Below are 15,125 nucleotides of genomic sequence, written 5' to 3'. Positions count from 1 at the left end.
TCACACTGTTCCTCGTACAACCACTTTGCTTCAAACTTCAAGTTTGGTTCACATCTCCGTTCACTCCTTTCCGCTCCGTTAGCTAGTACACAAAATTATTGGACGATGATCTGAATGACATGGATCTCCATTCAACACTTTGAATAATGGGAACCGGCTCCCCTAAGGCATCGTGGCTACAGGCCTACAGCCCTATCGAGTCTCTCTCCCGGATATAAAGATTGAGCTCTTTTACGATGGTCGGGAAAATACCATGGTATCTCCTAGGTACTTTCATTTTTCCTATTGTTTTGGCTTTTAATTGTGAAAGATTATTTATAAAAAAATAATTGTTGTTATTTAGGGTATAATGGTAATTGACGTTTTATAGCCTTCTAACGCTCGGGACGAGGTGTTCTGGGGTTTGTTCTGCTCGGCCCAGAGGCAGCCGTCGTGCCGTGCCATGCCGTGCCGGTGTCCCTAGGCTCGCCCCGGAAAACGCCGCAGCAGCAGCCTCATTCCGCTCGCCCTAGCAAGCAACTTCGAGTGTTGTTGACTTATTGTTTGTTCGTTTAATTTCTTTTTTACTTGTTTTCGTGCTTCATGAACTATCAGGCCGATGAATGATGACTTAATCACTGGCAGGATTTATGTGCTTCATCGATGAGCAAGCACACGTGCAAGTATTAGCATCTGCAATTTGTTGAGTGCCCATGGTTCGTTTTCCAACTAGGGAATATAGCTCCTAATCATCACATATGCCTAACTGTCCATGTCAACAAGCATATACTCCTAGCCAAGAGCAAGCGGCCAATGGTCATGCGGGCATTGGTGTTCAAAGAGTTTGGTGAGTTCGGTCGCTCTACTATGTTACCAAATTACCCTCATCAAAAAATAATAAATTTTAGAAAACTCCAGAACATCTATTTTGGTACTTGTCTCCATCTATTTTGGTACCATCCCAACCAATTTGGTATTTCCGAGTACCTTCACATGGGTACCTCATATTATATACCCCTTCTTTCATTGTCATGTGGCCCTAGACTTTCAGTTTTCTTATTCGCAAAGTGAAAAAAAGTATTGGGGCATTGCATTCTGTTGTTCACGCAACGTCACCCATGGCGCAGCTGACCCCTCCCTGTCTGAGACACGCTCACAAGAAACACGAGACCGGACCATATCTTGACGACTTTACTCCCACTAACCACTCCCCCTCTCCACTCCTCTCCTCTCCCACCTGGCAAATATCCGGTGCATCTCTTCCCTGCCTACTTCCGCCTATATCATCGTCTCTTCTTTTTCTTTGCTGCTGCTGCCCTAACCTATCGATCACATACCGTTGGATCTAGAGCAGGCCGACAGGAAAGAGGAGCTCGCAGCCGCCCGCCCAGGACTGAGCTCACAACCACCTGCCGAGGACATTCGATCCGCGAGGGACGTACGCGGCATGCACGGCCCCTCTCTACCCTCTCTTTCTAAATCAATTCATCATAAATGTGCCTCGATCCACCGAGGTTGAGTCCGTCTACCCCGCTGTTTAATTTGGGGCCTTGCTCGCTAATGCATCTCTGCGCTGCTGCTCAAGCTCAAGCCGACCTCTGATCGCCATGGCGCACGGCACAGTGCACTTATAGAAGCTATAGCGGGCTATAGTAGAAGCTATTCATTTTGTGGTTTTATACAAACTATGTAAATTATTAATAAATTATGCACAGAAACATTTAACTAAACAAAAAAATTATAAACACAAATACTATACATGTAGAATATCTAGGGGAATATGTTTTCAAGTCTATTATGTTGGAACTGGTAGTTCTAAACATGATAGTCTATTATGTTGGAACTGGTAGTTCTAAACATGATAGAGCGGGAGGAGAGGGGACACACTAGGGTTTTGAATAAGTGGAAATGAGTGGGAGGTGAGGTCCCTTGCCTTGTGCCCTTGGGCACTTATATAGGCAATGATTATTTACAAGTGACACCTTGGTGGGGTTGGATTTCAAATGACACTACTCTAGCTACTAGTTGGGCCTCTTCTAGGAGGAGGCTTGGCCCATATACCTCATTGGCTCCCCCAACATTGCTCATGGCAAACACTTCAGCAGGAAGGGCTTCGCCAACACTTCAGCGACTACAATGACTTGCCTACGCCAACACTACGACATGATGGGCCTCACCATCATCTTCGGCGACTGTAATGACTAACTTTTGATGCCAACACTGACAACATATCTTCGGAGGCTTCAACAACTTGCCTCTGCCAAAGCTTATGCACGAGGGGCTTCGCTGATATCTTCAGGCATCTACTGTAACACCCTCAGTGTTACACCCTAAACAAATTACTAAACCATGTCATGAGCATCATGTTTAGGTGATAAGCATGTGATAAAGTATGTAGATCATATTTTAACCTAAAATGACTAATAAAAATGTTAAATGAAAGTTGATTCAATAGCTCATGTATATCAAGTAGGGTTAGAAAACTAATTTTTTATTGAGCAAAAATATTATAGAACATGTATGTGACCCTAAATAAAGTTGAAGTATAAACTTTGTAGAGGACAATGCAACTCTTGTCTTAGAAAAATAATATTGCTAGCTAGTATTTCTAATAGCTTAGAAATAGAACTTGAAATCAAATTCAGCCCAAGACTTAGCAAATTCTTGTCCGAAAACATAGTGTGACAATGCAATGTTGGTGAATTAATTCTGCAAAATCTAGCTAAAGGTCAATGCTGTGTTTTTGCTCCTTATGGTAGACTGATTTACCCTCTTTAGCATGGCCGAGGTAGTTTAGCTTCAACTGTGTTAGGTTAGTTTTTAGACGTGCTTTAAAATTCATGCACGTCATATGCCTGAACTTTGCGCACGATCACCTCGCGCGGCCACTTGGTGTCGAGCCCGGTCGGCCTGTCTAGCCGTGGGTTGGCTATGGCTGGCCCCAGCGGGCCACTGTCATCGCCCTACAGCTGTTGGTCATCGCACTGCTACCCCACCTCGCTGCTGCCACTGCTGCAGCCCTTTCCGCCTCGCGCTGTGATGCTGCTGCTGTCCTCCTCGCCTGCACGCGCGTGGGCTTGCCCTGGCTACCACCGTCGTCGCCTCGCCATCGCGTCCGTGCCCCCTGTACCTCTACGTCGTTGCTGGTCCTGTTCGAGGCCACCACTGCCGCGCGCATGTGGTCGTGCTCGCCGTCGCCTTGCCATTTATGGCGCCACGCCGCGCGGGCCATGCCAATCGTGGATGCGCGTGCTTGTCCGTAGCGTCTGCGCGCGTGCCTCCATGATCACACCGACCGTGTCCCGCCATGGAGAGCCCGAGCTGAGCCCCGCTGTCGCGCACCGTCTCTCTCTCTCTCTATGCTACCACCGTCGAGTTGCGCCATCAAATTAAGCATCGAGCGATCACCTCCATTTAATTCAGCGTAGCCATGGCTTCATCATCAAGTCCTCTCACTGCTTGACCCTACCCAGCCTTGAACCATGCATGTCCAAGCTCTAATTTGGGACTTTCCCTGCCGCCGTGCTGATAAGGCCACGCTCGGCCATGGCTGAGGGCAGCCCTCCATCACTTCACCCCGAGCCAATTCCTGTGCACCACTAGATTCACCTTCATCCCCTCTTCGCCCTGCACGCCATAGCCAAACCTCTATCGCCTGTCCATCATTGCTGACGCGACCGTGCCACCGCAGCGCGCCACCGCATGGCTCGGCCACACGTGGCCAGCCCTTGTCCGTCATCCTCTGCTCTAATCGTCACCTTAGCCTGGTCCACGATAGCCTCCTAATGCTCGCGCGCTAACCAATTAGGTCTGTAGCTGCCCTAGCTCGCCGAAACAATGGCGCCGCCATCGCGAATGGCCGTGTGCCACTGTAGCCTTCCCTAGCAAGTCATGTGTAGCCGCTTAGCGTAGCCGCTCGGGTCGGAGATGGCGACCGACCCATTAGGAGGGTCGACGCGGGTCCTAGGTGGCCGGCGCGGTCGCGCTGTGTCGCCGCTGCCGCACCACCATGCGCTGAGTCACCGGAGGTGCACGCGGGGGAATTCTAGGAAAGCTAGGGGTTAAGTGAGAAGGTTTGAGAGAGGGCGGAAATAGCGTTAGGACATAGTTGTAATTCGGGAGAAGTGCGAGGTATATTTTGCAAAAGCACCAGAGCGCGCGGGATTCCCCCGACGCGGGCCGTCTCGTGCGCGGGCCGACATCGCGTGGGCCGCGCGTGTGGGCCACGCCGAGAGATTCATTTTTCTTTTTCCTAAGAAATTAGTAATGGTTTTCTAATTTAATTTTTGAGGTGATCTTTGATAATTAATATAAAATTGTGCAGGTCTCCTAAAAATTATGAAACTAATTTTATTAGGTTCCTAAAATTATGTGCTCTATCTATTGGTGTATTTATTTCATGTTTATATATGTTGACAGTAGGAGCTATTAAATCATTTGAGAATGCTTAATAATATTAAGTTAATAATTATATGAATTTTTGTGGTAAATTTGTGATAGCTTTATTCCTAGAATGTTTATGGTAGCTTCATTGTATTATTATGTGCTCACTATAATTTTTGTAGCCTTAGAATAGACTAAGCATTAGAAATGTTAAATGCTCTTCATTTCAGTATACATTAAATCATTAGTGGAAATAAAGATATACCTTTAAATTGCAAAACTGAGTGTTTGTTAGTTGAACCCAACACCTTGCTTGATGAAGATGATAGTTAGATTAGTATCTTAGTCATTAGAGCTAGCTTAGTATCTTAGTATGCGTATTCTTAGTTTAAGAGTTGTTGTTACCTAAATGCAATGTGTTGCATCATCGTCGCATGCATGTATAGAACGAGTTGGTGGAGATCGTGACCACCGGTGATCACGAGTTCGAGGAGATCGTCGAGGAGTATGAGAGATTCCCGTGCAGGAGGAGGTCCCGGAGCCACCACTAACTGACTCAACTGACACCGCACAAGCCCCGGTGTATAACCTCTATTTTATAATTCACCGTATATATATGTGTTGTGCATTTTTGTTATAGGAATTTCATGAAAACCACATGCATAGATACACATGTCCTAAGAGTCTTACTAGTGTAGGTTCGAGTAGATGCTATGCTTAGGTCATCGGTAGAGTGAGTAACGTGTTGTTGCTCACAATAGGGGATTATTATTACTCTCATAATAAAATGATGAAAGAAAAAATGGAGACAGGGCAGGGATATGGTATGGGTATTGGTGGGTGTAATAAGTTGTGTCTCGCAGCCAACGGGGCTTAGCTTGGTTACACTATTTTCCCTATTCATGTCAATTAAGGATCGTCCATTGCTGTAGATGGTAGTCAGGTCACAGACTTATTATTCTGAGCACATACTTACTTATGGGAGCGGGAAGACTCGTTACGCTCTTGTCGTGGGTTTCGGCTCTTTCCGAACTGACTGATTGGAGGCGGGGAAAGGTGGAGGTCTAAACACCATACTGAGACCAGGTCTCAAGTGTGGGGGCTTGGAGTCCAAGTTTTGACGGAGACCTAGACCCTATGACAGGAGTGGAATGGGTTGATCTTGTTTGTGCCTAGGGTACAAACGGGGCATGTGTTTCGGGGTACCAGCTGGGATATAGTAGTTCATGAATCGCCATTTCTGTGAGACGATATGACTTGCTATGGTCTAGCACCGTAGTAAGAACTAGGAGATGAAAGATGGTGAAATGGTTCTGATTGCTTAACCCTTGCTTGAAAGTAGAATAGGTGCTTACCTAAAATGGTTAGCTAATGAAGTAATCATGACTGCTAATTAAACTTGATCTTAAGGACGTACTTCTAGTAATGTTTTTCGCAAACAAACAGAAAACAGCAAACCCATATTGTCTATCATACCCCTTGGAGTTGGGAAACTATTCCCACTAGTCGGTTAAGTCTTGCGAATATATTATGTACTCAGGGTTTATTTTACCCTGTTGTAGGTGCAGCTTGAGGAGTAGCTCTTGTGTGGAAGATTCTTCTGGTGGGCACAGACGAATCCTTGTATCATTTCCGCTAGATGTTTATTTTATTCCGTTGTTTAATTATCACACTCTGAACTCTGGTATTAGTAATAATAATTTCCAAGAACTCTATTGTATATAATGGACTAAGTGTTGTAAGCTTGTACTCATTATTGGATTCTGGATGTAAAACATGGATTGTTTCGAGTTCTCTCCTTAGGGTGTGCTCGATGGAACTGTCCTAATGTAGCTCACTTTCAAGGTGCTTAGTGTCTAGTGGAAGACGAGCGCCTCCAAAAGCATGTTATTTCGGGCGGTTCTGCCACATCTACACCAACATCGTCTTCGTCAACACTTTCAGCATGAGGGCCTTCACCAACATCTTCAGCGGCCACAACGACTCGCCTCTGCCAACACTTTGGCATGAGGGGCTTTACCAACATCTTCGGTGACTATGATGATTCGTCTCCACCAACACTTCGGTAGGAGGGGCTTCCCTATCATCTTTGGCTAGTATAATGACTCAAGAGCCTTTGTCAATACCTTTAGCATCAACATTTATGACAACCAGCCTTCATCGTCGAGTTCGAGGGGCTACACCAACTCGTATGGCATCAAGGACTACTTCACCTTCCTCGACCACTTTGGCTCGAGGGGCTCATCGATGACTTCCAAAGTTCTGCACACCAATAAGATCCCAGAGATGAATATCTATGCAACGAGAAGGCCCCAGAGGCAAAGATCTGCATGCTAAGAAGGTCCTAGAGGCAAAGATATGCACGCTAAGAAGGTCCTGGAGGCAAAGACCTATGGTTGAGAGAAGCTAACAATCCATGTCATATAAGCGGTCGAAGGAACCCAAAGGCCAAATATGAAGATACCAGGGGAGATCGACATCGAGGCATTTGGAGTTAGTAGCTTCTTGAGTTAGCACTTGTATAGACTAGAGTTATGTGTGTGCTCTTTTCTCCATGTCTCGTCTAGTATGAGCATCTATTAGGTCATATTGTACCTTTGATAACCCAATAGGGGCTACTGTTAGGGGAGCCCATGATGTATATGGTCCAAATCTTTTCCCAGAAGAGGCCCAACTAGCAGCTAGAGTAGGTGTCATGTGAAATCCAACCCCACCAAGAGGCCGCTTGTAAGTAGCGATTGCATATATATAAGTGCCCAAGAGCATGAGGGCAAGGAACTTCACCTTCCACTCATTTTCACTTATTCAAAACACTAGTGCATTCCTCTCCATTGTTTAGCTCTCTCCTCACTTCCCCCTCTCTCTCCTATTCGCAACCATTAGTTCCAACATATTATTTAACATTTATCATATCAACACTCAATACTCAACACTTTAATAATTATTTAAAGGTTTATTACATTATTAATTAAGTAAAGAACCTAAATGGAGAGACATATATTATAGTCCTATAGACTAAGGACAGGGGTGGACCCACAGGTATGCCGGTAGGATAGGGGATGTGGTATTTGTAAGGAAGGTGATGCCAGCAGGAGTGTAGGAGCTATATGCTTTAGTGCTTAAGGCATTGCTCTCCTCGACATTCTGCGAGCGTAAATCGCACACTCCCCTGCCTGTCTCATTGACATTAGCCGCAGTTGGCAATGTCAGTGACTGTGCGATTGCTAGTTAGGTACTGCAACCTAGGTCGTTTGTTCACCGAACACGCTTGTTAAGGCTACCAACTGTCTCTTCTGGGTGTATCAAGTATGCTTGCTTATCACCATCTTGCTTGAACCGACTAATCATATAGCTAAAACATGCATGCTGTGGAATAAACAATGGAGGTTATGGTTGGTTAGATACTATTCATTGAAAATGACACTACACATCTAATATTTTTTTTCTTTTGGACTGCTGTCAATTCCTTGTTTAATATTGTCTACAGCTGCAGCATTTCATGATCTTGTGCCGGCTGCTAGCACTAGTGCAGTAGTCTTTTGCTTGTCTCCTAGATTATTTAAGTGTTCTTCGAATTATTTTAGCTATTAGTTCCAGCATGTGTAGGTGATATCAGTTTTATTCCTTAAACATGTCTGTTGGCTAGTGATTAGTTTAATCATCCTAGCTTTTCCTAAAGCATGCTTCAGTCCGTGGTCATCGTTTTTTTCACCATCGTCCATCTCTACGCGCCTGTTGTACTTGTTGACATAGTCTTCCTTCCTCCCGATTCCTGTGATTCCTTTCCTTTCTTCCCCTTCCACGATCGACTTTCTCGTTTGCCTCTCTATCCCCCATTCACATTGCCCCTTTCATCTTCATCCGTGGGCAGCGTGTCAAGGCCTCCATCATCTATTCTGCCTCACTCATGTTTCTAGGGTTTGGCGTCATCAACGGAGGCAAGGGCATCTTCCACGAGCTGTTCCACGTGTTGATGCACCTGAGACGTCACAGCATGTTGTCGCTTGAGGTGCGGTCACACCTGCTGCAGGAGATGCAAGTCAGTACCTTCTTGGCTTCATACATACACCCTCCGTACTATAAAAAGAGTCGCTATGGGATTTGTATGGTCAAACTTTCTTAAATTTAACTAGTTTATAGAAAATATTAACAAAATTTCTATCTCCAAATTAATATATTATAAAAGTATGTTTAACAGTACTTTATCTAACATACTAATTATGTATCATAAATAATAATATTTTCTAATATATGTTTGCTTAAAGTTAAAAAATTTTGATTTCTCTAGAAGCGAGAATGACGCTTTTTATGGGAGTGAGGGAGTACACTAGCGTGCTACCCGCAACGGTGGCAATCTGTGGATGGGTACCAAGTCTAGCCCTCCTCCTGGTCTTCTCAACTTATAAATTTTTTCTTATAAAGTTTCCTTATAAAAAAAACAAATACACTCTTCATCCAAAATAATATTATGTTTTTTTGCTATTTATCTGTTGATAGATTTCTTTAGCACTAAATCTATCATATTTCTATACATTTGATTGTGCAATCTGTCATATTTCTATACATTTGATTGTGCTTTAGAATTTTGCTACAACTATCTACTAAGTCGTATTGACCACACAAAATCTGTCGACAGATAAATAAACACTTCTTAATTTATAGCAAAAATGATATTGGCCCCGTTCGGCTGGCAGAATTTTGGCTAAAACCGGCTGAAAAACACTGTTTCGGCTAAATTATTGTGAGAGAAAAAATAATGTTCCAGCTAAAAAAAAGCCAAACAAGCTGAATATAGGTTAAGCTGAACATGGCCATTCTTTTGGGACGCTGGTGCCATCATGATCCATCCATGCTATAGAAGACGTATTCTACCGATACAGCAGGTACTCACTTCATGCTAAAAACTAATTATAGAATTTATGTAAGTCAAATTAGGTCTTGTTTAGTTCCACCCCTAAAATTTACTCCATATTTCCATCGAATGTTTGACACATGCATGGAGTATTAAATATAGATTAAAATAACTAATTACACAATTATGACTAATTTGCGAGACGAATCTTTTAAGCCTAATTAGTCCATGATTTAGCAATGTGGGTGCTACAGTACCATGTGTGCTAATGACGGGTTAATTAGGTTTAATACATTCGTCTCGCGAATTACAGACGAATTCTGTAATTTATTTTTTTATTAGTATCAAACTACCCCATACGACACCCTCACGTAACACTCCCAAAACTTTACACCCTAGATTTAAACAAGGCCTTAGCTTAAATTTGATCAAATTTACAGTAGATCTTCAACTAAATTTACTATAAAAATATATAGTTCATAATTAATTAATTTATATTTATTTTATTCTATATAATAAATATTAATTTTTTACGTAGTTTTGATCAAACTTTAAAACTTCAACCCGTTTGACTTTTTATATTGTTTTTGACAAAGGAGTACCATCATGGCTCACCGGGGAAAGATTGCGCGAATCCCAAGCACACCTGCTAGCCTCGCGTGACCGTTTAAATTGGAAACGAAATGGTGAAAACGAAAAATTCTGGCCTATCCTCTTCACCAGTGTGCTGCTTTGCTTATCTCGTTCAGTCGTTCACTCGACGCGTTACTCCGCGCTACTTCTCGTCCTCCTACCGCGCAGTAGTGCTGCCGCGGAAGATTTTAGCGGGAGCTACTTGCTAGCATGGGAGGTGCAGGCGCCGCAGTCCCGAGCCAGGGCCTCGCCTGCGCGCCCCCGGCCGCCGTCACTCTGAATCCGCGGGCGCGGCGCGCTTCTCCGGGCAGCGGCGGCCACAGGAGCAGCCCCCAGCAGCCACTGAGGAGCGACCTGCTGCCGCCACCCACCGTCGCCTGCCGAGCTCGCTCTCGGTCTTCTTCCTCGTCTAATGTGGTGAGTGCCGAGCTCCCTTTTCTTGGGTGTCTTTTAGCAGTTGCTCTGATTCCTCACTCTGGTTCATCGCTTAGAACTTTGGGAGAGGGGATGATGCGGACAAGTTGCTCGAGGATTTGCTCAAACAGCACGGCGAGGTGGTGTACAGCTCTGGTGGACCTCCGTCTCCCACGGTTGAGGCCGACGATGATGCCGAGTGCTTGTCCTGTATGTGCCTCCCCGCTCTCCCTCTTTCCTTCAACTCCTCAAGGTCCAAGCCGTACCACGAATCAGGCTTGCCTTCAAAAGTTTTTTGTGCTGTAACAATGGTTTGGTGCTGAAGTGTACACGATTTCCCGATTGCACCCCTGCATAGTGTATCTGCCGTATTGCACTGGTGCAAAATTTTAACACATACTAGTTACTGCAGATTGTTGAAACAGTACTTTATATATATATATATATATATATATATATATATATATATATATATGCATTTTATCTTAGACCCGACTGTATACTTTCTTTGCAGTTGCTGTCTCGTTGGCTAAAGCTGCAAGTGAGATAAAGGCTACTGATATCCGTGTACTTTGCGTGAAGCGGCTTGTCTACTGGACTAGGTTCTTCATCATTCTCACTGCCTTCTCAAATGCTCAGATAGATGCTATCAGGTATACGCTGGGATATTCTCTTGCTGAACATCAAGATTATAAAACTAGTGCACTTAATTTCAGCTGACAAAGAGTTTGTGTTTTTACCTTGTAGTTCCAAAATGAGAGATATTGGTGAGAAGCAGTTTCACATAGTTGCATCTGGTGATACGAAACCGAATTCTTGGACATTACTGGATTTTGGCAAGTCTCTATTTTCTGTATTGTGTTTTATCTATTAGGTTTACTCATTTCAGGTTGTCAACTTCTACCAGAAGATCCAACTATTTGCTTTCTAATAAAAAAGAAACCATTACCCATAGGCTCTAAAAGTCGAACATGAAATAGCTCATGGTAGTACCAAACGACTCTTAGTTTCATCGTTTCAGAAAAAGGTTCAGATATGGATGTTCAGTTTAAGAAAACAAGGTTCATGTGAGGTTTCTGTTTGAAGGGGAAAAATAAAAAACCAACTGATTAGGATAGGGGTAGTTTTGCAATTCAGTTGCAAACTTTGCATAATGCAGCTCTCTTTGTTTTGTTCATTTCTTGCATACTCGGTGCAATGAAATTCTCACTTGCACCGTTCAGTTCTTTATAATCACATTTCTGAACTGTCCTTATGTATTAGCTTAAATGGGTTAGTGGCTTAGTGCCTTTGTCTGAAACTGGATGAATTCCTATTGGATGCCCAATTGCATGATTCAAAGCTTTTCGTGAACCTAGCTAACGATTCACACTTGTGCAGGTGATGTTGTAGTCCATATATTCCTTCCGCAGCAGCGAGCATTCTACAACCTGGAAGAGTTCTATGGCAACGCCACACCCATCGAACTCCCATTTGACACCCAATGGCAGTGATTATTGATTGTTTTATATCTGAGCCAGCACTAGGAAGCATCCCAATGAAGCCAACTTACTGCTTGCTTTACTGAAAAGTGAGATTTTCGTGAAGCCAGATGACATTGTTACCGCAAATTTGACATCGTCATCTCACTGGTCATCAGATGTGGTCAGCTGCCAGAGAAAAGAAACCTGTGGTGCGAGGTCGCATCTGACAAAATGCGACCTACAACCAGCACTGCTCCGAGCCTCCGATGCAGTGCAAAAATGGCACCTTGATGCAGAATTTCTCAATTTCTATTGTCATGCTCTGTATATCTGTGTGAACTATCAAATAATAATGTTGGCAACTTCCCATGACCGGGAGGATCATTGATCCAGAAATTGTTGAGTGGCTCCTGGCTCGCTGATATTAACACCATCTGACAGCTTGTGAATTGTGATGTTCACTGCTGGCTTCCGCAAGGCTGCCGCTGCACTGAACAAGCTAAGTTCTACAGGTACACTGCTTTTTTGCTAAGGCTGAAAAATCTACTCGCCTTACATTACATAGATAGCTCGTTTGTAGAACTGAGACCTACCAGATGTAATTAGTCTACAAATCTGAAATTATTGACTTAATTATCCACCGTGTTCGCGACTTCTGAATTCTCGTCTCTGCAGTCACCTGAACCGTAAACGAACGGTTGAGCGGTTGAGCCTTCCCGCGAAAGCAGTGGAAAGTGGATAATCTTCTCTGCATTCCGTGCAGCGCCTTGCCGTGGAAGGAAATGGCGCAGCCGCTCCCCAAGACCCCGTCGCTCGCCGGCCGCCGAGTGGTGTTCACGACGCCGCAGACGGGCAGCGGCGGCGCCTACGGCGGCCGCTTGGGCGCGCTCCTGCGGCAGCGCGGCGCGCATCCGGTCCCCGTGCCCACCATCGCCGTCCACCCGCACGACCCCGACCGCCTGCGCCCCTTCCTCCTGCCCGGCGCCCTGGACCCCTTGGCCGCGCTCTCTCGTCCTCCCACCGCCCCCTCTCCGGCGCCTCCGCGCTCCCCTTCACCGTCGCGGCGCTGGGCAGCGACGCGGACCTCCTGGACCACGCGTTCCTCTCGCGCCTCTGTGGCGGCGACGCCGGGACGAGGGTATCCGTGCTCGTCCCCGAAGTGTCCACCCCGGCCGGCCTCGTGGAGGAGCTGGGCCGCGGGTTCGGCCGCCGCGTGCTCTGCCCCGTCCCTGACGTCGTCGGCCTCCGCGAGCCTCCCGTCGTGCCGGACTTTCTCGCGGGGCTCGAGGCGGCCGGGTGGGTAGCCATGCGCGCGCCGGCGTACACCACGTGCTGGGCCGGGCCGCGCTGCGCTGCGGCGCTGGTCGATCCGGACGCTGCGGCGCTCGACGCCGTCGTGTTCACGAGCACGGCCGAGGTGGAGGGGCTGCTCAAGGGGCTGGAATCCGCGGGGTGGACCTGGGCGCGGCTGACGGCGCGTTGGCCCGGCATGGTCGTGGCCGCGCACGGGCTGGTCACCGCCCGTGGCGCGAGGAGCCTCGGCGTTGAGGTGGGCATCGTGAGCGCCAGGTTCAGCAGCTTCCATGGGGTTGTCGATGCTCTTGCCGCGACATTTTCTTCCGAGAAGATAGTGTAGTTGAATTTCTCATTGCTACAACATGAAGAATTGGAAACAGCCGCAATTCGCCCGTTTCATGAATCATGAACGTTCCGAGCTACTCCTAGCTGAAAGGATCCCCTGATGGCTCTCTACTTCTCTCGATCATGCCATAGTGCCATACTGCGTGTACGGTCACACCACATGGAAACGCCGCTCGTTAGGAACGGGCTACATGGCACGTCATTGCTCATCTGTAGAAGCAGGCAGATAGACGCCGAACGGGATTGCCTACTGACTACTGTCTCCGTAACGAAACGTCGGGCTGGGCTGCTGTCAGACACAGAAGACAACCAGTCAATGAACCACGGCAATGTCCGTGCGCCTGTGCCTGTACAGCATGTTGCATTGCAGCAGTCAGGATGGACATGGTTCACCTTCACCTGCAGTCACTCGCGCCAAATTACGATCACGAGTATAACAATTTTTACGGGATCTATTGTCAGTAATTTATCTGAGTTATTGGATTTTTATCTGATGACACGTGCATGGAGCAGAGGGCTTTTCAATTAGTTGATATACATGGAAGTCGCCAGTAGTTCAGTTGTTGGAACTGTTTACCTTTAGTTTCTGTCATCCCATCATGTCGTCAGCGTACGATTATGTGGCAAGGGATTGGTTCGCAGAAACAAGTGCTAGTTGTTGGAGTCAATTCTATATATGTTTTATGTTGTCCATTGCCTAGACGCCTTCCACATACCTTAAGTTTCATTCTGGTATCTTTTCAATTTCTATTTTGAATTTCTGCAATTCGGCTCCTTTTATACAAGGAAAAAGTCTACTTCACCCCCACCTTTCATACGTGGTCTACTTCACCCACTCAACTATGAAACCGTCTGTTTTACCCCCTCAACTTTCCAAAACCGTCTATTTTACCCCCTGGGCGGTTTTCAGCGGCGGGTTTGCTACAGTAACGGCGGATTGCCAGTGTCGACAGTTTTGAATTTTCTTCCTTTTTATTTATTTTCGGTGAATTTTTGAAAAATCATAATAAATCATAAAATGAAAAATCTAATTTTATTGGACTCCACATGAGTAGATCTACACAATGAATATATAATACAGTATGCTTTAGTATAAATTTTTTTTGTAGCTTTAGATTAATTGGATAATCCAATTTTGTGGTGAAATTAATTGGAATAATTCATAGCTGTAGCTTCTATGGTCCAATTGTGGTGAAATTTTTATGCTACGCTAATTATTGTATGCTTGAACTATAGTAAAAATTTCATACTTATTGGACTATGTATAACTTAGTTATAGATAAATTCTAATTAATTTCACCACAAAATTGGATTTTCCAATTAATCTAAAGCTACAAAAAAATTTGTACTAAAGCATACTGTATTATATATTCATTGTGTAGATCTACTCATGTGGAGTCCAATAAAATTAGATTTTTCATTTTATGATTTTTCTATGATTTTTTAAAAATTCACCGAAAATAAATAAAAAGGAAGAAAATTCAAAATGTCGACACTGTAGCAAACCACCGTTACTGTAGCAAATCCGCTATTGCTGTAGCAAACCCGCCGCTGAAAAACCGCCCAGGGGGTAAAATAGACGGTTTTGGAAAGTTGAGGTGGTAAAACAGACGGTTTCATAGTTGAGGGGGTGAAGTAGACCAAGTATGAAAGGTGGGGGGGTGAAGTAGACTTTTTCCTTTTATACAATGATAAAAGGCTAATCACCTTGGAGTTAAGTATCCACTGCATTTTTTTTTATCTCCTCACTTTCTGTTTCT

The 15,125-nt window shown here is 45.1% G+C and overlaps 1 protein-coding gene and 2 pseudogenes across 1 annotated transcript; all 3 read left to right on the top strand.

Moving 5' to 3' along the window:
* LOC136548785 (transcription factor TGAL10-like) overlaps nt 1-463 on the top strand; it is a 3,745-nt pseudogene extending 3,282 nt beyond the window's left edge.
* A 9,470-nt stretch (nt 464-9,933) lies between these two features.
* On the top strand, nt 9,934-12,093 carry LOC136552051 (protein Iojap, chloroplastic). Its single transcript, XM_066543600.1, has 5 exons — nt 9,934-10,264; nt 10,339-10,471; nt 10,776-10,914; nt 11,009-11,097; nt 11,642-12,093. The coding sequence occupies exons 1-5, from the start codon at nt 10,058-10,060 to the stop codon at nt 11,752-11,754; spliced, it is 681 nt and encodes a 226-aa protein (XP_066399697.1). The 5' UTR covers nt 9,934-10,057; the 3' UTR covers nt 11,755-12,093.
* Nucleotides 12,094-12,127: 34 nt separating this feature from the next.
* Nucleotides 12,128-14,025, top strand: LOC136552050 (uncharacterized; annotated as a pseudogene).
* Nucleotides 14,026-15,125: the final 1,100 nt, after the last annotated feature.

The sequence above is a fragment of the Miscanthus floridulus genome, chromosome 4 (genome assembly GCF_019320115.1).
Source record: "Miscanthus floridulus cultivar M001 chromosome 4, ASM1932011v1, whole genome shotgun sequence".
NCBI lineage: Eukaryota > Viridiplantae > Streptophyta > Magnoliopsida > Poales > Poaceae > Miscanthus > Miscanthus floridulus.
This window is presented reverse-complemented; position numbering and strand designations above follow the sequence as displayed.